Here is a 22,307-nt window from a genome sequence, read left to right as displayed (position 1 = left end):
TAGGGAGAAGATGAAATCTGTTCAAAACCTTTGAATTTGCCCCTGGTAAATGTTAACAACTGACATTTTCTTTTCCCTCCTTACTTTGTTGCTCACCTTTCATGTTACATTTAGTCACTCACATCCCGAGCCGAGGGGGGAACTCCAATGGTGCATTGTGTCACTTTCCATTCCTGTACAACATGGTAAACTATACCGAGTGCACATCCGATGGAAGACGGGACAGCATGAAGTGGTGTGGAACAACTGCTAACTATGATGCTGATGGGATGTTTGGCTTCTGTCCAATGGCAGGTATGGCTCAAACCTTCGCAGTCCTTCTCACCAACTCTGAACATGCCCAGTCTCTGCTATCAGTGTTATGCCACCCTGGGTAAGTGCACGGTCAATTCCAGCCCCACATGCCCTGAATTCACAACACGCAAGTGAATGAACCAATAATTCTCATAAGAATTCCTGACACCTGTTGCCTTTGGCTGCCCAATAATTACAGTCACCAGGTTTGTAAGTCAAAGCACAATTATTGTCAATTTAGAATCAGAATAAATATGAAATATACAGTAAGCACAGCTGCTTACATGCAAGATAATCCTTGACTCCCCTTTAACTGTCCCACCCTTTATCCATGCACAAAACAGCCAAACACAGAAGGGGAAGGTGGAAAAATAATAAAGATTAAGGTGTAAAGATAAGAGGCCATGCTTCAGACGATGAGTCCTTTAGTGCACTTCCTTCACAGTATGATTGTGGATAAAAGTCTTTGGAATACCGCATGTAGTTATCTTCATTGCAGCTTAGCAGTATATCTTAACTACAGCTTTTCCAGGAGAGACCTCTGGCTTCACATCAGCTTATTCTTTGAGTGTGTTATCAGATTCTGGTCTCTGCTTGCACATCAACCTCTTTTTTTGCAGAGTTATCAGATTTTCACAGTGGCCCTTTGGTGAGAATTAACTGTATATTTCTGGAGTGAGTTGGTTAGATTCCTCCATCCAGCCTATAGAATTGAAAGTGAAACAAACTCTAGCCTTGTGACACTGAGAAACATGTCAGCGGGACCAGAACCAATCAATGCTGGCCACCGGGCGGGGCACAGACTTTTGAGCCAATTCATTGGCCACCGGCCAAATCAATCAAATCGAGTCATCGCTGATGTCTTCTGGTTCTTCCTTTTTTTCAAATATAAACTCAGAGTACCCAGTTATTTTTTTCCAATTAAGGGACAATTTAGCATGGCCAACTCACCTAACAATAATAATAATAATACCAATAATAATAATAAAATAATAAAAATCTGCACATTTTGGGTTATGGGGGTGAAACCCATGCAAACATGGGAAGAATGTGCAAACTCCACACAGACAGTGACCTAGAGCCGGGATCGAACCCGGGTCCTCATCACTGTAGGCAGCAGTGCTAACCACAGCTCCACCGTGCCGCCCACTTCCATACTCTTCCTGCATGATCTAAAAGATACAGGCTATTGCTTCTGCTTGAGTTAAAGATACAGGCTGCATTAAAGTCACAGGTCCATTACTCATCCATGGATCAAAATGGTAATAGCAAAACTAAAAGAAAGGGGAAATAAGGGAACAAACAGGTAACAAGCAGGAGGGATCATTACGAAGGCACTCAAAAGAGGTCATCACCTTGGAGGAATTTAAGAACTGCCTAATTTCTTTATTAAGAACACATATTGAAGACCGGAGAGTGAAGACTGCTAGGCAGGCAGCAATTGTAAATGACAATTGTGAGCTAATCCAGACATTTTAACCGTTGTTCCATCACGGTAAGCACGGTAGCATTGTGGATAGCACAATCGCTTCACAGCTCCAGGGTCCCAGGTTCGATTCCGGCTTGGGTCACTGTCTGTGCGGAGTCTGCACATCCTCCCCGTGTGTGCGTGGGTTTCCTCCGGGTGCTCCGGTTTCCTCCCACAGTCCAAAGATGTGCAGGTTAGGTGGATTGGCCGTGATAAATTCCCCTTAGTGTCCAAAATTGCGCTTAGTGTTGGGTGGGGTTGCTGGGTTATGGGGATAGGGTGGAGGTGTTAACCTTGGGTAGGGTGCTCTTTCCGGGAGCCGGTGCAGACTCGATGGGCCAAATGGCCCCCTTCTGCCATTCTAAATTCTATGTAACCTCCATACTTTTGAAAAGGATTGGAAGTGGAAGCGTGAAAGGAAGGCAGGTGGTAGCCAAGGTAAATAATGGATAGCTGGGAACACTCTGAAATCTCCTCCTCAGACCAGGAGAGAAGGTACTGAGGGTGGAGGTGACACTTGGGAAACCTATATATTACCATTGGAACAAGGTTGCACATGTTCATTTGTGTTGGAGCATGTTGGAAGTTGCAAGGAAAGCTCGTGGGACTTGTGGGAGTTCCTGAAGAGGATTTTGAAAAGGGAACATAAGTGGCAAATACTTTAGGGCAGACTGTAACTTTAACTCAATTTAGGAGACATAGGAATTAGGAGCAGAAGTAGGCAATTCAGCCCCTCGAGCCTGCTCTGCCAGTCAATTAGATCATGACTGATCTCTTCCTGGTCTCAAATCCACCTACCGACCTGTCCCCCAAATCCCTTGAATCTGTTTTTTAAATCATAAATATATTTATCTCCTTCTTGAAATCATTTAATGATAATGACTCCATCGCACTATAGAACATAGAACAGTACAGCACAGAACAGGCCCTTCGGCCCTCGATGTTGTGCCGAGCAATGATCACCCTACTTAAACCCACGTAACCCGTATACCCGTAACCCAACAATCCCCCCCATTAACCTTACACTACGGGCAATTTAGCATGGCCAATCCACCTAACCTGCACATCTTTGGACACTATGGGGCAGTAAATTCCACAAATTCACCATCATCTGTGAGCAGTAAATTATCCACCTCTCAACCTATGTCCGCGACCTCTCATTCTAGATTTCCCCACAAGGGGAAACATTTGGTCTGCGTTTACTTTATCAATCCCATTTAGTATTTTATATACCTCTATCAGATCCCCTCTCATCCTCCTAAACTCCAGCGAGTATAAGTCCAAACTGTTTAATCTCTCCTCCTACGTCAACTCTTTAATCCCCGGAATCAATCTGGTGAACCTCCTCTGAACTGCTTCAAATGCCACCACATTCTTCCTCAAAACTGAACACAATGCTCCAGATGTGGTCTCACCAACACCCTATACAATTGCAACACATTTCTCTACTTTTATATTCCAGTCCTTTTGCAATAGACACTAACATTCCATTTGCCTTTTTAATACATGCTGTATCTGCACCTGACTTTCTGAGATCCATGACACCCAGATCCCTCTGCCTAGGCATCTTGATTCTGTTTTACATTTAGAAAATAATTTGTTTTTTATTTTTTCGGCCAAAATGGATAACCTTATACTTATCCACATTAAACTCCATCCGCCAAATTTTGGCCCAACGACTTAGCCTATCTAAATCCATCTGTAAAATCTTTATCTGCTCTTCACTGCCTGCTTTTTCACCTATTTCAGTATCATCCACAAATTCTACTGTGTAACACTCTTTCCCTGCTTGCAGATCATTTATATAGATTGTAAACAGTTGAGGGCCGAGGACTAACCTCTGTAGCACCTCACTAGTTACAGTTCGCCAGCCAGAGAAGGACCGATTTATCCCGACCCTTTGCTTCTGTCAGTCAGCCAATCCTCAGTCCAATTGTTGTGGGGAGCTAGTGTGAGGAATGAGGTAAATGAGAGATATGACCACTTTGTGTCTAAGGGGAGGGTTATCCCATTTACATCAGCTGATGTAGCCAAACCCATAGCCATCCTAAGGGACACAGATGCTACTCAAACTCTCGTACTGGAGAGGGATTTGGTTTTCCCTCCAGAGAGCTCAATTAAAACTGAGGTATTAGTGAAGGGGATCGGTGGAGACTATATCCCAGTTCCATTGTATAAAGTACAATTAGAGTGCAATTTGATACCAGATCCGGTCCTTGTCGAAGTGGTTAAGGAATTCCCAGTGGAAGGAGTAGACTTACTTCGGGGTAATGATTTGTCAGGAGTGAAGGTTGTAGCTTCATCCATGATTATCGAGTGACCGAGGGAAGTACAATAGTTAGCACATGAGATACCAATTGTTGGGCATGTTGGTATCAGAAAATCCTTTGGGCAGTAAGTGACTCAAAGAACGAAATATTGAAAGACGTTGATCACATATCAAATGACAGTTAAATCTGATGAAATTATCTCTACGGGAAGAATCCCTCAGAATGACTTGCCAAAGAAAATTTAGTAGAGACCAGGGAGTCCGAATTGAATAGTAATGACAGTATTGAAGAGTCAGACGTGAGTTTTGAATTGGATCGTGGTTCTGATTATGAGGTAATGATAAACAGCTGTTACTGAATAGACCTGTCACTAACTAATTTTGAAGGGGGAGGGAGTGGTTAGCATAGTGCCAGGGATGTGGATTCAATTCCAGCCTTGGCTGACTGTTGAAGTTTGCACTTCCTCCGCGTGTCTGTGTGGGTTTCCTGCAGGTGCTCCTGTTTCGTCCCACAGTCCAAAGATGTGCAGGTTAAGTGGATTGGCCAATATAAATTGCCCTTAGTGTCCAAGGATGTGTAGGTTAGGTGGAGATAGGGCGGGAGATTAGGCCTAGGTAGGATGCTCTTTCAGAGGGTTGTAAAGACTTGATGGGCCGAATAGCCTCCTTCTGCACTGTAGAATTCTGTGATTGTTCTAAATGGCATGTAATTCTTTCAAAATTCGTAAAGAAGCCAACAAATCTGAAGAAGAAAGAGATTTTGCTCTCTTCTAAAAGTAATTTATTACAGCTTCTTGCAGTAAACCCATTGCCATTCACTTCAGGTGCAAACATTTTCCATGCTTTGAAGGAATATAGACATGAAAGCATGGCATCAGTTAGTCTGGATGAGGACAGTAAGGACTGTGAAGTGATACCAAGCGAATGCCTTGTTAACCCACATCCGTTCAAAGGTCCAGAGTGCCTCTTCGATGTAAAGGAAGCAAATAGAAAGGATTAGAAATGATCTCTAATCAATTCCTTTTAAAAATTAAGAGGGAGGTGGAAGGACAACCCTGTACGGTCCACCACCGTATCTGTGAACAACAGCTAGAAGGTTCATGAAGTCGATAACGAACCATCCTGATTCCGAAAGTAAAGAACAATTGAAATCTGGAAAGTACAAATTGTCTCAGTTCATATTACCAAATGGAGATGAGGACTGTAATTACAAAAACACCGATGAGGAGGTAAAAGCTGTAAAACAAAGAATGGTGCATATAAAGCCAACCAAATCTGAGAGGATTTACCCCTCATCAAGCACGTGGAGACTGTGCAAACTCCACACAGACAGTGACCCGGAGCCAGGATTGAACCTGGGTCCTCAGCGCTGTGAGGCAGCAGTGCTATCCACTGTGCCATTGTGCCACCCCCAGCATTCTTTTTCTAAACAAGGTCCCAAATGGGTCCCAAATTATCGGCTACAAACTGGAGACTTTAATCAGCAAGTGTGCTAAAGAACCACCATTTGAAGCAAAACTCTTGGCCCTCATCCTTATTACTTTAATACTTTTATGCCTTTCCACCCGTGAGTCTGTCTATCTTGTGTGGGTGGGTAGAGGGTTGGACAGTTAAAGGGGGTAGTAGTTATTAGTTTGTTGTTATCCAGTTCTGTTTACTGCATATTTCATGATAATTCTTGGTATAAATAAACAGCAATCGTGTTTTTCAACTTACAAACCTGGTGACTGTAATTATTGGGCAGCCAAGGGCTAAAAGCTTTGGGAACTTTTATTAGAATGATTGGTGAGTTCACATGTGTTGTGACTCCGGGGCACATGGAGCTGAAATTGACCACGCACTTGTCTTGGGCGGAGTAACACTACCGTGTAAAGATTATGTGCCCTTATTTTGGACTTGCCCCACCAGAGGGAATTTTCTACCTACCCTATCAAATCATACAATCATGCAAAACACCTCAGTCAGATCACTCCCTCAATCTGCGACACGAGCAAATATGCGAAAAGAATATTACAGACAAAAAACTCTTTGAACCTTATATTGAGCTGCAATGCTCAGCTGTTTTTGATTATTTGAGGTACATTGTTTGGAAGAAATGCTGTAATGTATTAAACCGTATCAGTACACTTCTCAAAATCTGTATTAATAACAGCGTGAAGGGACACATGTTGAACAAAATCTTTACACTTGATATTTGTCAATACCTATGTTTAGTCTTGGCTTGACTTTGCCACTTTTTCCCTGCCACCTATCCCTAGAAACTGACGAGGTTTGCACCAATTCGGAAGGGGTTATGTTTCACATTGGTGACCAATGGGACAAGCGTCACGAGCGTGGTCACATGATGAGGTGCACGTGTAATGGGAATGGCCGCGGCGAATGGACTTGCATTGCCCACTCTCAACTGCGAGGTGATCAACAGGACGTTCACTCTTGTCACATACTGTTCGCAGTCTGTGGACTATTGTAGTCAGTGATGGGGCTTTGAAAATGATCTCATTGGGAGTTTGTGTGTCTGACTGTGCATTTGTGCATGTATATCGATTTGTGTCTTTCGCTCTCTGTCTCGCACTCTTTGTCTCTCCAGCTCTGTACCTCTTGGTCTCTGAGTCTGTTTCTCTCTCCAATTCTCTCCTATCTCTCCAATTCTGTACTTCTTGGTCTCTCTCTCGCACTCTGTTTCTCTCCCTTTTTGTCACTCCATCTCTGTATCTGTTGGCCTCTGAATCTGTTTCCCATTCTCTCTCTCTCTCTCTCTCTCTGCCTCCCTTTCTTTCCCTGTCAGCTGCTCGGGACTGGAATGACTCGCCAGGACAACCAGAAGAAATTAATAATATATATATATATATTAAAATAATGTGCCTTTTTTCAGAGACGGCCCCGATTACCATTAAATCTATGTGGCTGTTCACAGATGAGTAACCATCCAGACATGCTACAGCAAGCACTATGTTATTTCTTGAAGGGTTATGTTATTGACTGCGCGAAAATAAAATATGCAGATAATCCAAGAGGTATTAATACTGAGGAAAGTGCGACAGAATATAATTAATACGCAATGCAAAATGGGTGTGTCCTTGTCCAATTAGCATGAGGTGCTACATTTTAGAAGGAAACGAGAAGACCAAATAATGTTTGAATAAAAAAAGTCTAAATCAGGTGGAGGAGGGAAGGGGAACAACTCCCCAAATTACTAAAAGTTAATAAGACTATAAAAATAAAAGGCAAATCAAACTTTATTATCTAGATCAACAGAATTCAAAAGCAGAGAAGTCACGTAAAACCTGTGCAGAAATTAGGTCAAATGTGTGTTGAAGGCCGGTTGGACCAGACATGGAGGACTGTAAACAAGAACAACAGCAAGGTTCTAACTCAGAAAAAATTGAGCAGGGAGAACTGTTCTCCTTTGGAAAGGAGAGGGCTGATAATGGGAGACCTGAGGGAACCCTTTTAAGATTAAGAAGAGATAGAGATAGAAGAGATATTTCCATGTGTGGGAAGCTTAAAACAAGAACCTGCAAATTGTGAACAGTTGGTGATAAATCCCACGGAGAATGCAGGTAAACGTTCTGTCCCCAAAGAGTGGTTTGAATGTGGAACTCATTATCACGGAGCTAGTGAGTTGAATCATTCGAGTGCTTTTTTTTTTTTCTTTTTTTAAATTTAGATTACCCAATTATTTTTTCTATTAAGGGGCAATTTAGAGTGGCCAATCCACCTACTCTGCACGTTTTTGGGTTGTGGGGGTGAAACCCATGCAGACACGGGGAGAATGTGCATTCGAGTGCTTTTAAGGAGAAGCCGGATAGGTACATGAGGGTCAATGGAATCAAAGAATATAGTGATCGGGTTAGATGGAGACATTTTTGGGCCAATGGCCTTGTTTCTGAGTTGTAGATTTAATGTAACTCCCTAGGAACCAGCCTGTCCCCTTTGTCCACAGATCAGTGCGTGGTGAATGGGGTAACATATGAAGTGCTCCAAAGCTTTAAAAAACGACATGCCGAGGGTCACGAGATGAACTGCACCTGCTTCGGGCAAGGCCGAGGTCGATGGAAGTGCGATGCCATTGGTAAGTATGTGCACTTCAAAAATGTGTTTTATTGAAGAGAGAGTTAACGCAGTTACCACAGTTACGCTGGGTGGGTCTGGAGCTGGGGCCAGACTCTGGCATTCTGCCCCTTAGTGACTTGGTTTGGAACCCAGGGGTAAAGTTCCCTGTCCTGCCACTGTGGGAATTGTCATGGGCGGGAAGGAAAATTTGACCGATCATTTTGTTTCTTATAAATTTAGAGTACCCAATTAATTTTTTCCAATTAAGTGGAAATTTAGCATGGCCGATCCACCTAGCGTGCACATCTTTAGGTTGTGGGGGTGAAACCTACGCAAACACGGGGAGAATACTCAAACTCCACACGGACAGTGACCCAGAGCCGGGATCGAACCTGGGACCTCGGCACCGTGAGGCAGCAATGCTAACCACTGCACCACCGTGCTGCCCCCTGATCATTTAAAGGTTCATTGGTTTTGGGCAGGAATCTCCGGACATGGGGCGGATGCAACCATAAATCCTGGCCTCCGCCTGGAGGCTCTGCTGATGTAGAAGGAGTTTGACTAGCTTTAGGTCGACATACATGAGGGGCAAGGCACTGGCTAGGTTTTTTTTCTCTAATAAAAATTTAGAGTTCCCAATTCATTTTACCAATTAAGGGGCTATTTAGCACGGCCAATCCACCTGCCCTGCAAATCTTTGGGTTGTGGGGGCAAAACCCACACAAACACGGGGAGAATGTGCAAACTCCACACGGACAGTGACCCAGAGCTGGGATTGAACCTGGGACCTCAGCGCCGTGAGGCAGCAGTGCTACCCATTGCGCCACCGTGCTGCCCTCACTGGCCAGATTTTGCAGAATTTCGGCCGACAAGCCAGTGAAATCTCCGTTCACATCGATGTAACGGGCTGGGCAATTCCGGACACTGCGTTTTCAGATCAAGTCACTGAGGGGCAGCATGGGAGACGATTTTGAATCAATCCTTCGGAGCCCCCAGAAGTGACGGTGAGGGAGACAGAACTGAAGCCATTGCAGGCATTCTTTGGCTACCCGCGATAGAATGAAAAAGCCGGTGAGGACAATCTCATTGGTTGGCAATAGAGAGGTGTCGCAACATGATGGTGTGGTGAACCATGCCAAGAGCTGCAGATAAGTTGAGAAGGGTGAGGAGAGAAGGTTTATCTTTGTCACATTCAAATTGAAAGTCAAATCTGACTTTAATAAGAGGCCTCTGGGCAGTAGCAGTAGACTGACCGGAGAATTATCAACATGAAATGGGCGTGGGTTCATAGAAACCCGACAGTGCAGAATGAGGCCATTTCAGAGGCCTAACCAGACTCCCGGCTTATCCTGTAAACCCATAACCCCACCTAACCTGCACATCCATGGACACGAAGGGGCAACTTAGCATGGCCAATCAACCTAACCTGCACATCCATGTACATGAAGGGGCAACTTAGCATGGCCAATCAACCTAACCTGCACATCCATGGACACGAAGGGGCAATTTAGCATGGCCAATCAACCTAACCTGCACATCCATGGACACGGAGGGGCAACTTAGCATGGCCAATCAGCCTAACCTGCACATCCTTGGACAATGGGAGGAAATCGGAGCACCCGGAGAATAATCACGCGGACACGGAGAGAATGTGAAAACCCCACACAGTCACCCAAGGCTGGAGTGCTAACCATGCACCACTGTGCCGTCGAGAATTTGGGAGGCAGGAAATGGGGTGGTAGTTTGAAAGAGGTGTGGGGGAAGGAGGGATGGGGACAATTTCTGAGGTGCCAGAAGCAGTAAGAATATCAGTACCGTTAGAGCCAGGAAGCTAAAAGTTGGGTGGTTGGCAGTTTTGGATCGGGGGCGGGGGGCAGGCCTCACAGACAAAGGTGAGCTCAAGATCAATGAGAAACGAGAGAAAGGTGCACGTTCAGGATGAGTGCGCCATTCTCTCAGGCAGTGCATTCCAGATCATTAAAACTGTAGTGTAAACACATCTCACCGCCTTGGCCCCTCATCAATTATCTTAAACATGTGTCTTCTGGTTACCCGTACCCTCTGACCCTTATAAAAGCTTGACACCTCAACAGCTGCCTGGAAGGGTTAATTATACCCTTCCCCCATTCGTTTGGTGAGTCCTCAGTGGAAAGAAAGCAAACACCAAGTCGCTGGTATACTACTCAACCCCCTCTTTGAAGTTTTATTCCTGCTCTGAATCCCCTTTATACCTCCTCACCTGCAGCAAGCGTCTGGTATTCCAGTCGGCTGGAAAAACTTTTAATGGATATGATTTCACCACTTCCATTTTACATAAAATGCGACTGGGGTGGGGGGCAGTGAGGAAAAATCCAAACTCTAGTTTTTCCGAACTCAAGATTCTGGGAACCTCCCAATTTTGGTTGCATGAAGGAAAGCTAGATAAGTAAATGAAGGGTGGTGTGGTGGAACAGTGGTTAGCACTGCTGCCTCACTGTGCCAGGGACCCGGGTTCGAGTCCGGCTTTGGGTGACTGTGTGGAATTTGCACATTCTCCCCGTGTCTGTGTGCATTTCCTCTGAGTGCTCCGATTTCCTTCCACAGTCTAAAGAGATGCCAGTTAGATGGATTGGCCATGCTAAATTATCCCTTAGTGTCCAAAAGGTTGGGTGGGTTTGCGGGGGTGTGGGCCTGGGGGTTGGGTGCTCTTTCAGAGGGTTGGTGCAGACTCCATGGACTGAATGGCCTCTTTCTGCACTTTGGGGATTCTATGATTTTATGATCCTGTGAAGGGGAAAGACATCGAGAAGTTTGGTGATAGCGTTGAGGTAGAGTCGGAGGTGATCAATGCGGTGTATATACACTGGCACAGGCTAGCGTTTGCAAACTATTGCTTCACAGCCCCAGGGTCCCAGGTTCGATTTCCGGCTTGTGTCACGGACTGTGCAGAGTCTGCACGTTCTCCCTGTGTCTGTGTGGGTTTCCTCCGGGTGCTCCGGTTTCCTTCCACAAGTCCTGAAAGATGTGCTTGTTAGGTGAATTGGACATTCTGAATTCTCCCTCAGTGTACCCGAACAGACGCCGGAATGTGGCGACTAGGGGACTTTCACAGTAACTGAAATGATGCATTAATTCAATAAAGCCTATGCATGGCATGAATAAAGATTATTATTATTATTCAGTAGCTTGTTTCTCTGCTACAACATCTATGTAATGGCTCTCTCTCTTTCCCTAGACCAGTGCCAGGACACCGACACGCTGCAATTTTACCAGATTGGTGACATGTTCCCAAAGCAGATTAACGGAATCCAGTACATGTGTCAATGCTTCGGGCGGGGAGTTGGAGAATGGTCGTGTCTTCCCCAGCAAGCAGTTCCAGGTAGGATACCCACCTCCGGCGAGCCTTTACAAGTCTCTTCGCAGTGGTTCAGTGGGAAACACTCTTGCTTCGTGAGTTTGAAGGCACTGGGTTCAAGCCCCACTCCAGTCACTTGAACCCAAAACCTAGGCTGGTGCCCTTGTTCAGTGCTGAGGAGAAGAGGTATTGTCAGTGTTGCCACCTTCAGGAAGGGTGTTAAACTGAGGCCCTCAACCAACATCATTATTAATAGATTATCTGGTTATTATTGGTTTGTGGGATCTTCCTGTGTACAGATTGTCCAGGATTTGTGCACAAGTCTCAGCAGTAGAACTTGGAACCCAGAACCTCCTAACTCGGAGACAAGAGAGCTGTGGACTGACCCACAGCTCGTACGTTAAGGTCAAACTGGGACAAGGAACGGGTTTGTGGGCGTTAAGTTGTGTTAATTGAAAATAAATGAAATGAAAATGGCTTATTGTCACAAGTAGGCTTCTATTGAAGTTACTGTGAAAGCCCCTAGTCGCCACATTCCGGCATCTGTTTGGGGAGGCTGGTACGGGAATTGAACCGTGCTGCTGGCTTGCCTTGGTCTGCTTTAAAAGCCACGATTTAGCCCTGTGCTAAACCAGCCCCTTTTGTGTCATTGGACGATTTTAGCCTTTTCCCATACCCTCCCAACGACCCGATGCATCGACCTTGGCAGCAGTGGTGGGCGATTCAGCCTTGTTGCACAAATCGTCTCCATGTACGATTCAAAATCATAATGCATTTGCAATCTGAGGCAGGGGAATGGGGTGGGACTGGTGTTCGTGATGCAGGGAGGTGGGTCTCCAGCCAACACTGCACAAAAAACAAATGTCAAGCAACCAGGCTTGAGGCCTTCTCAATGAAGCATGCAAGTGTAGTCATTGATATATAAATACATAGAAGATAGGAGCAGGAGGAGGCCTTTTGGCCCTTTGAGCCTGCTCCGCCATTTATCACGATCATGGCTGATCATCCAACTCAATGGCCTAATCCTGCTTTCTCCCCATAGCCTTTGATCCCATTCACCCCCAAGTGCTACATCTAGCCATCCCATGAATATATTCAATATTTTAACATCAACTACTTCCTGTGGTAATAAATTCCACAGGCTCACCATTCTTTGGGTGAAGAAATGTCTCCTCAACTCTGTCCGAAATGGTTTACCCTGAATTCTCAGACTGTGACACATGTTCTGGACACACCCATCATTGGTAACATCTTCCCTGCATCTACCCTGTCTAGTCCCGTTAGAATTTTGTAAACATCTATGAGATCCCCCTTCATTCTTCTGAACTCCAGCGAGAACAATCCCAACCTAGTCAATCTCTCCTCATACGTCAGACCTGCCAGCCCTGGAATCAATCTGGTAAACCTTTGCTGCACTCCCTCGAGAGCAAGAACATCCTTCCTCAGAGAAGGAGACCGAAACTCCTCAACAAGGCCCTGTATAATTGCAGCTACACATCCCTGCTTCTATACTTGGAACCTCTCACAATGAAGGCCAACATCCCATTGACTCTCTTTACCATTCTCAAAGAAGCACTTTGAAATGGTTATCCTGCATGCTTACCTTCAGCGACTGGTGCACAAGGACACCGAGGTCCCGCTGCACACTACTCTCTCCCAATTTACAACCGTTCAGCGACCATGTTGATTTACCTGACCTGCCAGGGACAGCACTTTTCAAGCAAATGTGTTCCAGCTTTCATAGCACAAAGCCGCTATTTCTGAACACATTAACGCTACCGAAACCCTAAACTCTGGAATTCTCCCCCTAAGTATCTCCACTCTGCCAGCTCTCTGTCCCTTCTCCTTCCTTAAAATTCCCTCTTTGAATAAACTACACTCAAGGCAGCACGGTGGCGCAGTGGTTGCACTGCTGCCTCATGGCGCCGAGGCCCCAGGTTAATCCTGGCTCTGGGTCACTGTCCGTGTGGAGTTTGCACATTCTCCCCGTGTTTGCGTGGGCTTCGCCCCCACAACCCAAAAATGGGCAGTGCAGGTGGATTGGCCACACTAAATTGCCCCTTAATTTGAAAAAATTGGGTACTCTAAATTTATTTTTAAAAACTTATTACATTCCTGAGAAGCACTGGAAGAAGGCCATTCAACTCTTCGAGCCTGATCCGTCATTCAATATGACCATGGCTGATCATATTGCCACATTCTCTCTTTCTCCCCTAACCCCTTGATGCCATTGAAACCTACAACAAATGCTCGATCTCTTTCTTGAATACATTCAGTGACTTGGCCTCCACAACCTTCTGTGGTGGAGAATCTACAGGTTCACCACCCTTTGAATGAATAATTTTTTGTCTCATCTCAGTCCTCAATGGCCTACCCTGGGGTATCCTGAGACTGTCTCTCTTGGTTCCAGACACACCAGGCAGGAAAAAACATCCTCAAAGAATCACTTTGAAATGGTTATACTGCATCAAAACTAATCTATACACTAATCTTGTGGTTCCAAATTAGGAGGCTAGCTTGGACAGATGTTTGGTAGATCAGGGCATTAAGGAGATATTGAGCAGAATTTACTGGCCATCCCACTGCATGTTATTCAGCAGAGGAGGCAGCCTGTCAACAGGATCTACCTACCTACCCTGCCGCTGTCAGCGGAATTTCCTTGTTGCCGGGAAACCCGTGTACCGGTGTGAACAGCCGGTAAATCCTGCCCATGGAATCAGAGCTGATTGGTGGACTTACAATACAGACATGTTCCGATTGAGTGGTGGAACCGCTTTGAGGAGCGGAATGGCTTCCTCCTGCTCTGGTATTCTAATATTACTGCCTTTTCTGGCCTAATAATCACACTATTATTTCCTCTCTCTGTGGTATATAAAAATCCTTTTAGATTTCCATTGCAAAGGGTAGTTTGAGTACATGTAACTTCTTAACGTACTGACATTATCTGTCCCCTAGGGCCAGCCATTTCTCAATTCACTTCACCAAGTCCCGAGGGCCAGAAACCATCCAATCTTACAATAAATCTGGTTTCAATATATTCATAAATATCTTAGAAAAATCCTTTGGCAATCACGTTTAGAGAATCAGTACTTTCATTCTGTTTTTTTCTCCCTTCCCTAGTTCCCATTTTCCCTTTTGCTTTCTAACCATTTTCCACATTTATTTAGAATTATTTTTGGGTTTACAAATTTCACCAGAATTTTCACATTTCTCCAAACATCTCGGGCAGGGTTCTCCGATCCTCCGCGCCTGAATCGCGCCCGGCACGGGGGCGGAAAAGAGCCGTTCACGCCGGAAATCCGGCGTGACGCGCTTCTGCGATTCTCCGCGGACCCGCCAGTCGCACACACGCGGTCGACGCAGCGTCGGTCGGGGGCTGTTGGAACAGGCCCCCTTGGCGATTCTCCGCGGTCGACTGACCAAACTCCCGCCAGTGTGGTTTACATCCGGTACCGCCCGGCAGGAGCTCGGACCTGCGGCCGCGGTGGTGGTCCTGGTGGGAGGCAGGGGGAATCTGACTCCGGGGGGGGGGGGGCCTCAGGGCGGCGGCCAGGCCCGGGATCGGGGGCCACCAATCGACGGGCCATCGTGATCTGGGAGGGACCTACCTTACTCTGCGTGGGCCCACTGTGGCACCGCCATGTCAGCGGCGCCCGCGCCGAAGTAGGCCGCCACGCGCATACGCGCAACCGCTTGCGGCTGCCGTGCGCATGCCGGGCTGCGCGGTGTGGACAGCAGGGCCCTGCCGGCAGCCAGAGCTGCAGGATGCACGCCCCCTGGAAAATGGGGAATCACCCCGGACCTTCGAGGAATAAAGTCCAGAGTGATTCTTGCCCGTTTTCCAGCGGGCGTGGGGACTTAGACCCCAAAAGGGAGAATCCCACCCCTCTTCTGGGAAGCTAGGAAGAGGTTATTCAGCTCCTTGGGTCTGTTCCAACGTTCAGTCCATAACCATAGAATCATAGAATTTACAGTGCAGAAGGAGGCCATTTGGCCCATTGATTCTGCACCGGCCCTTGGAAAGAGCACCGTACCCAATCCCACAACTCCACCCTATCCTCGTAACCCCAACTAACCTTTTTGGATACTAAGGGCAATTTACCATGACCAATCCACCTAACCTGCACATCTTTGGACTGTGGGAGGAAACCGGAGCACCCGGAGAAAGCCCATGCAGACACGGGGAGAACGCGCAGACTCCGCGCAGACAGTGACCCAAGCCGGGAATCAAACCTGGGACCCTGGAGTTGTGAAGCAACTGTGCTAACCATTGTGCTACTGTGCTGCCCTCTGTGCTACCGTGCTGGTCATTTCTGACCGTGACAGCCTCTAGAAGGATAGAGTTCTAGATTTCCACTGTGTTTCCTGTGAGGAAATGCTTCCTGATTACACCCTCTTTATCCCCATTTGTTCTGAAGTCTCCAGATCTTCTGGTCTCTGTAAGGAGTCTTACAACACATGATTAAAGTCCCAACAGGTTTGTTTCGAATCACATGCTTTCGGAGCGCAGCTCCTTCCTCAGGTGAATGAAGAGGTGGGTTCCAGAAACACATATATAGACAAAATCAATGATGCAAGACAATACTTTGAATGCAAGTCTTGCATCATTGACTTTGTCTATATATGTGTTTCTGGAACCCACCTCTTCATTCACCTGAGGAAGGAGCTGCGCTCCGAAAGCATGTGATTCGAAACAAACCTGTGGACTTTAACCTGGTGTTGTAAGACTTCTTATTGTGCTCACCCCAGTCCAACGCCGACATTTCCACATTCTGGTCCCTGGACAGTCGGAAACCCAGATGGGCTGGACCCATTGGTAATCCCGATGGAAGCACATCCCTGGTACGTAAACGTCTGATTGCCAGATTTACCCTGCCTGATTGCTCTGTGATTAGCTGGAAATATACAGATTTAAACTGTCTTTTGTTAATGCTCTGCATTTATTGCCCATCCCTAATTACCCTTGCACCTGGCTAAGTGATTTTGCCTGCAGTAAGGACAGCAAATTTCCCTCCCTTGAACCAGATTGGCTTTTACGACAATAGATGGTCACCATCAGATAAATTTTTATAGAATTCAAATTTCACCATACACTGTGGTGGGATTTGAAGCCAGAGCATTATGCTGGGTCTCTGGATTACAAGTCCAGTGAAAATACCACTGCCTCCCTGGTATTGTATGTTTGCCATATATGTACCCTGGACTTAGTTTTGAAGCCACCTTAACTCGTAAGTAAATCAGCTGGAGTGTCAAAGCAGTCCTGAACCCATAGCAATCTTCAACCCACCCCCTACCTTCGTCCTGACAATGCCCACACACCCCCCACCCCCCATCCCAACATGGACCACGCTCAAGTGAGTTGCTCAGCTCCCCTTCCCCCCAGCCTGACTATCCTACATACCTTTACTTGCTTACCGACTCTCCTGCCAGGGTGAAGTGGGACCCACTCAGCGGTAAACTCAGCGGTTTGCTGTAGCCAGTGCGGTGGGAAAAGGGGCCAGGATTCTAATTACCCTGACACTAACCACCTCCTTTCGATCACCCCAGGGCCTTCTGCAAACAAGGGTTGCAGAGTCATAATCATCTCACCAAAATATTCATCCCTAATTGGTTGCCAAATAGTGTTTAAGATGATTTGATGGGGTCGATAGAGAGCAATTGTTTCCCCTGATGAGAATGGGGAGCCCAGAGGAAGAGAGCAAAACTTAGAATTCCAGCTAGGCTGCTGAGGGCCGATGTCAGGAAGCATGTCTCCACAGAAAGGATAACGGGAATCTGGAACTCTCTTCCCACACCCACTCCTCCACAAAAATAGTTTGAGGTTGAGGGGGGAGGGGTGCGTGTGGAGGAGAGGGTGTCAATTGAACATTTCAAAATCCAAATTGATAGATTACTGTTGGATAGGGTTATCAAGAGTTAAGGATCCAAGTTGGTGTGTGTGGGTGGGGGGGGGGGGGGGGGGGGGATAGATGGAATTAAGATCATTAAGATTTAAATCGGCCATGGTCTAATTAAACAGCGGAACTCAAAGTGACTCAAAGACCTGAAATGCTTCCTCCTGTTCCTAGATTTAGTGAATCGACTGACGTTAGATATTTGGCCATGGTGGAGGTGTACCGGGAATGGTAAAACTCACAAAACCTTACACCACAGATGGAGGCCGCTCGGCCCATCGTGTTTGTGCCGACCCTTTCAAAGAGCCATCCACTCAGTCGCTCTCCCCCTGATCTTTGCCCGTTTCGCAGCACATTTTTCTATGGGCCTATTATCCAATGCCAGCAAGGAAACAGGCAGTTTGTGATTTGCACTGATTAGCGTGACTGGCTATATTGCCTTCAGGGAGTAGCGTTTAATCATTATGAAGTAATTATCCTTCATAAACTCGCTGATTTGTACAAGTTTGCAGGGCAGAGCAGTCTTTTCATTCCTCATGGGTCTTTGGCTGAATGAACTTTTTTATACCTGACAATTTAATGGGCCCAGTATGGCCACCCTGAGGCCATGGCGAGGAGCGTGTGTGCTCATCAGAATCAAAGCCACTTTTATACTGTTGGCACTGTCAAGTCAGCAGGTCCTGACCCCAGGATATGGTGGTGTTGCAGTGCTGATGTCACTGCACCCACTTTGCAGTGAGGCCCCAACCAGATTATAGTTATAGAGAGTTAGTCATAGAGTTTACAGGACAGAAAGAGGTCCTTCGGCCCATCGAGTCAGCGCCGGCCATCAAGCTGCCGTCGATTCTAATCCCATTTTATCCGAGGCCTTGTTTGCTGTGGCATTTCAAATGCTCATCTAAATGCTTCAGAAAATGTTGTGAGGGTTCCCATCTTCACCACCCTTTCAGGCAGTGAGTTCCAGATTCCCACCACCCTCTGGGTGAAAACGTTTTCCTCAATCCCCTCTAAATCTCCTGTCCCTCACGTTAAATCTATACCTGGCATTGACCCCTCTACTAAGGGAAAACGTTTCAATCTACCCTATCTATATTCCTCATAGTTTTCTACACTTCAATCAGGTCTCCCATCAGCCTTCTCTGCTCCAAGGAAAACAACCCCAGCCTAACAGTCTCCCTTCATAGCTGAAATGCTCCAGTCTGGGTAACATCCGGGTGAATCTCCTCTGCACCCTCTTTATTACAATTTCTTCCTTCCTATAGTGTGGTGGCTGGAACATAGTATTCTAGTTGTGGCCTAACCAGTGTTTTATACAGCTCCATATAACCTCCCTGCTTTTATATTCTATGCCTCGGCTAATAAAGGTGAGTATATCTTGTACTTCTTAACCCCTTAGCTACCTGTCCTGCTGTCTTCTGGGAACCTCAAGGTCCCTCTGATCCTCCGCACTTCCTAGTGTCCTACCATTCATTGTATATGCCCGTGCCTTGTTAGACTTCCAAAAATGCATCACTTCGATTTGCAGTATTGTGCTTTAAACAACAACTTGAGGGCACAATGTGGCGCAGTGCTTAGCACTGGGACTGCGGCGCTGGGTCACTGTCCATGTGGAGTTTGCACATTTTCCCCATGTCTGTGTGGGTTTCACCCCCACAACCCAAAGCTGTGCAGGTTAGGTGGATTGGTCATGCTAAATTACCTCTTAATTGGGAAAATAAATAAATAATTGGGTACACTAAATTTATAAATAACAAAAAAAATGCATCACTTCACACTTTTCATGGTTAATCTCTATTTGCCACTGTTCTGCCCACCTAACCACCCAGTCTATTTCGTCCTGTAATCTAAGGTTTCCTCCTTGCTGTTTACCACATCTGTAAACTTACTGGTCATACCCCCACATTTACATCTAGATCATTCACTACAAACAGCAAGGGAACCAGCACTGATCCCTATGGTACATCACTACACACGGGCTCCAGTCACAAAAATAACCTTCAACCATTACCCATTGCCTCCCAACACTTAGCTAATTTGTCAAATTGCCCAGGATTCCATGGGCTTTTACCGTCTTGATCACTCTCCCATGCGGGACCTTGTCAAAAGCCTTACTGAAGTCCGTGTAGACTACATCAATTGTATTGCCCTCATAGACTCACCTGGTCACCGACACAAAAAATCTAATGAGCTTTGTGAGCGGGTAATTATAGGCCAGTTAGCATAACTTTGGTAGTAGGGAAGATGCTGGAATCTATCATCAAGGAAGAAATAGTGAGGCATCTGGATGAAAATTGTCCCATTGGGCAGACGCAGCATGGGTTCATAAAGGGCAGGTTGTGCCTAACTAATTTAATGGAATTTTTTTGAGGACATTACCAGTGTGGTAGATAACGGGGAGCCAATGGATGTGGTATATCTGGATTTCCAGAAAGCTTTTGACAAGGTGCCACACAAAAGGTTGCTGCATGAGATAAAGATGCATGGCATTAAGGGTAAAGTCGTAGCAAGGATAGAGGATTGGTTAATTAATAGAAAGCAAAGAGTGGGGATTAATGAATGTTTTTCAGGTTGGCAATCAGTAGCTAGTGGTGTCCCTCAGGGATCAGTGTTGGGCCCACAATTGTTCACAATTTACATAGATGATTTGGAGTTGGATGTGTCCAAGTTTGCAGACGACACGAAGATGAGTGGTAAAGCAAAAAGTGCAGAGGATACTAGAAGTCTGCAGAGGGATTTGGATAGGTTAAGTGAATGGGCTAGGGTCTGGTAGATGGAATACAATGTTGACAAATGTGAGGTTATCTATTTTGGTAGGAATAACAGCAAAAGGGATTATTATTTAAATGATAATATATTAAAACATGCTGCTGTGCAGAGAGACCTGGGTGTGCTCGTGCATGAGTCGCAAAAAGTTGGTTTACAGGTGCAACAGGTGATTAAGAAGGCAAATGAGGGGCAGCACGGTGGCACAGTGGGTTAGTCCTGATGCCTCACGGTTCGATCCCGGCACTGGGTCACTGTCTGTGTGGAGTTTGCACATTCTCCCTGTGCTTGCGTGGGTTTCGCCCCCACAACCCAAAAATGTGCAGGGTAGGTGGACTGGCTACACTAAATTGCCCCTTAATTGGAAAAAATGAATTGGGTACTCTAAATTTATAAAAAAAAGAAGGTAAATGGAGTTTTGTCTTTCATTGCTAGAGGGATGGAGTTTAAGACAAAGGAGGTTATGCTGCAATTGTATAATGTGTTAGTGAGGCCACACCTGGAGTATTGTGTTCAGTTTTGGTCTCCTTACCTGAGAAAGGACGTACTGGCGCTGGAGGGTGTGCAGAGGAGATTCACTAGGTTAATCCCAGAGCTGAAGGGGTTGGATTACGAGGAGAGGTTGAGTGGACTGGGACTGTACTCAGAATTTAGAAGGATGAGGGGGGATCTTATAGAAACATAAAAAATTATGAAGGGAAAAGATAGTATAGATGCGGGCAGGTTATTTCCACTGGCGGGTGAAAGCAGAACTAGGGGACATTGCCTCAAAATAAAGGGAAATAGATTTAGGACTGAGTTTAGGAGGAACTTCTTCACCCAAAGGGTTGTGAACCTATGGAATTCCTTGCCCAGTGAATCAGTTGAGGCTCCTTCATTGAATGTTTTTAAGATAAAGATAGATAGTTTTTTGAAGAATAATGGAATTATGGGTTATGGTGTTCGGGCGGGAAAATGGAGCTGAGTCCACAAAAGATCAGCCATGATCTCATTGAATGGCGGAGCAGGCTCGAGGGGCCAGATGGCCTACCCCTGCTCCTAGTTCTTATGTTCTTATGTGAGTCACAAATTTGAATTTAAGTTCCAGCAGCTGCCGTGGTGGAATTTGAAGCATTAGCCTGGGCTTCCAGACTACTAGTCGAGTGACATTATCAATGCGCCATCATCTCCCCAAATTATCCATAGTTGGCATGGCTGCGATATCCCAAATCAGATATTCCCATTTGTTTCCTGGGATCCATTGTGATATCAATCATTGCTTAAATTGAACTTGGTGACAGCGTGGCCATCTCCGCTGTAAATTAGAGCGACTGGTAACAATGACCTCAACTTCATTTCAGGAATGTCCGATCACATAATTTATGAGCTATCAGCCCTGCACAATCCTCTGTTGACCTCACTGGACAACGAGTACTGCAACACAGGGCATACTGAAGCACATTTTCTTCCCACTTACACCGAGATTAATGCTGCTTCCCACCAAGTTCATTGAGAGTACACTGAACGAGCTTGCCAAATGTGTCTCTGAGCCATCTCTTCCCCATGTCTTGTTAAGCCCAGTGCAAATTCGAAGGAGATTATAAAACACAAGGACTTGAATGCAATGAGATTTTCAAGGTATTATTACTAGCTGAGTGACTAGCTGAGTTTTAAATGTTTCTTTTGTTACTATCTAATGCAGAAGGTGACTACTTGCAGCCAATTCCCTGGGGACGTGGCAAGTGAACAGTGCAAATGGTCATTAACTTGGGTGGGACTGGAAGAACCGCTGGCAGCCAATGGCAAGCTGCCAGAAAACATGACGAGGGGGGGTGGAGAGATCCTGCCCAGGAATGGTTTCTAATGTAGCCAAATTAGTAATTAAACAAGATCAGTAATGATTTCATGATATAGTTACCAGGCTAGTAGCTAGGTGAGACAGGTGACTTCTCACGCCTAGGTTAGGTTAGGAGGGGTTATTGGGTTACGGGGATAAGGTGGAAGTGAGGGTTTAAGTAAGTCGGTGCAGATTCGATGGGGCGAGTAGCCTCCTTCTGCACTGTATGGTCTATGTTAGGTCGCTGGTTCAATTCCGGCTCGAAGGAAGACCCTCTTCCTTTTGGGGCAGCACGGTAGCATAGTGGTTAGCACAACTGCCTCACAGTCCCAGGGTCCCAGGTTCCAGCTTGGGTCACTGTCTGTGTGGAGTCTGCATGCTCTCACCATGTATGCGTGGGTTTCCTCCGGGTGCTC

General features: G+C 46.0%; 1 protein-coding gene across 3 annotated transcripts in view; it reads left to right on the top strand.

Annotated features, from left to right (window-relative positions):
- The window catches only part of LOC119958607 (fibronectin-like), a 136,352-nt gene that overhangs the window by 21,809 nt on the left and 92,236 nt on the right, over positions 1-22,307 (top strand). For all 3 annotated transcript variants that reach the window (XM_038787098.1, XM_038787090.1, XM_038787106.1), the window contains exons 9-12: positions 115-294; positions 6,290-6,442; positions 7,975-8,103; positions 11,299-11,442. In XM_038787098.1, coding sequence (XP_038643026.1) covers positions 115-294; positions 6,290-6,442; positions 7,975-8,103; positions 11,299-11,442 — 606 coding nt within the window. The remainder of the gene's footprint in view (positions 1-114; positions 295-6,289; positions 6,443-7,974; positions 8,104-11,298; positions 11,443-22,307) is intronic.

The sequence above is a fragment of the Scyliorhinus canicula genome, chromosome 2 (assembly GCF_902713615.1).
Source record: "Scyliorhinus canicula chromosome 2, sScyCan1.1, whole genome shotgun sequence".
NCBI classification, from domain to species: domain Eukaryota; kingdom Metazoa; phylum Chordata; class Chondrichthyes; order Carcharhiniformes; family Scyliorhinidae; genus Scyliorhinus; species Scyliorhinus canicula.
This window is presented reverse-complemented; position numbering and strand designations above follow the sequence as displayed.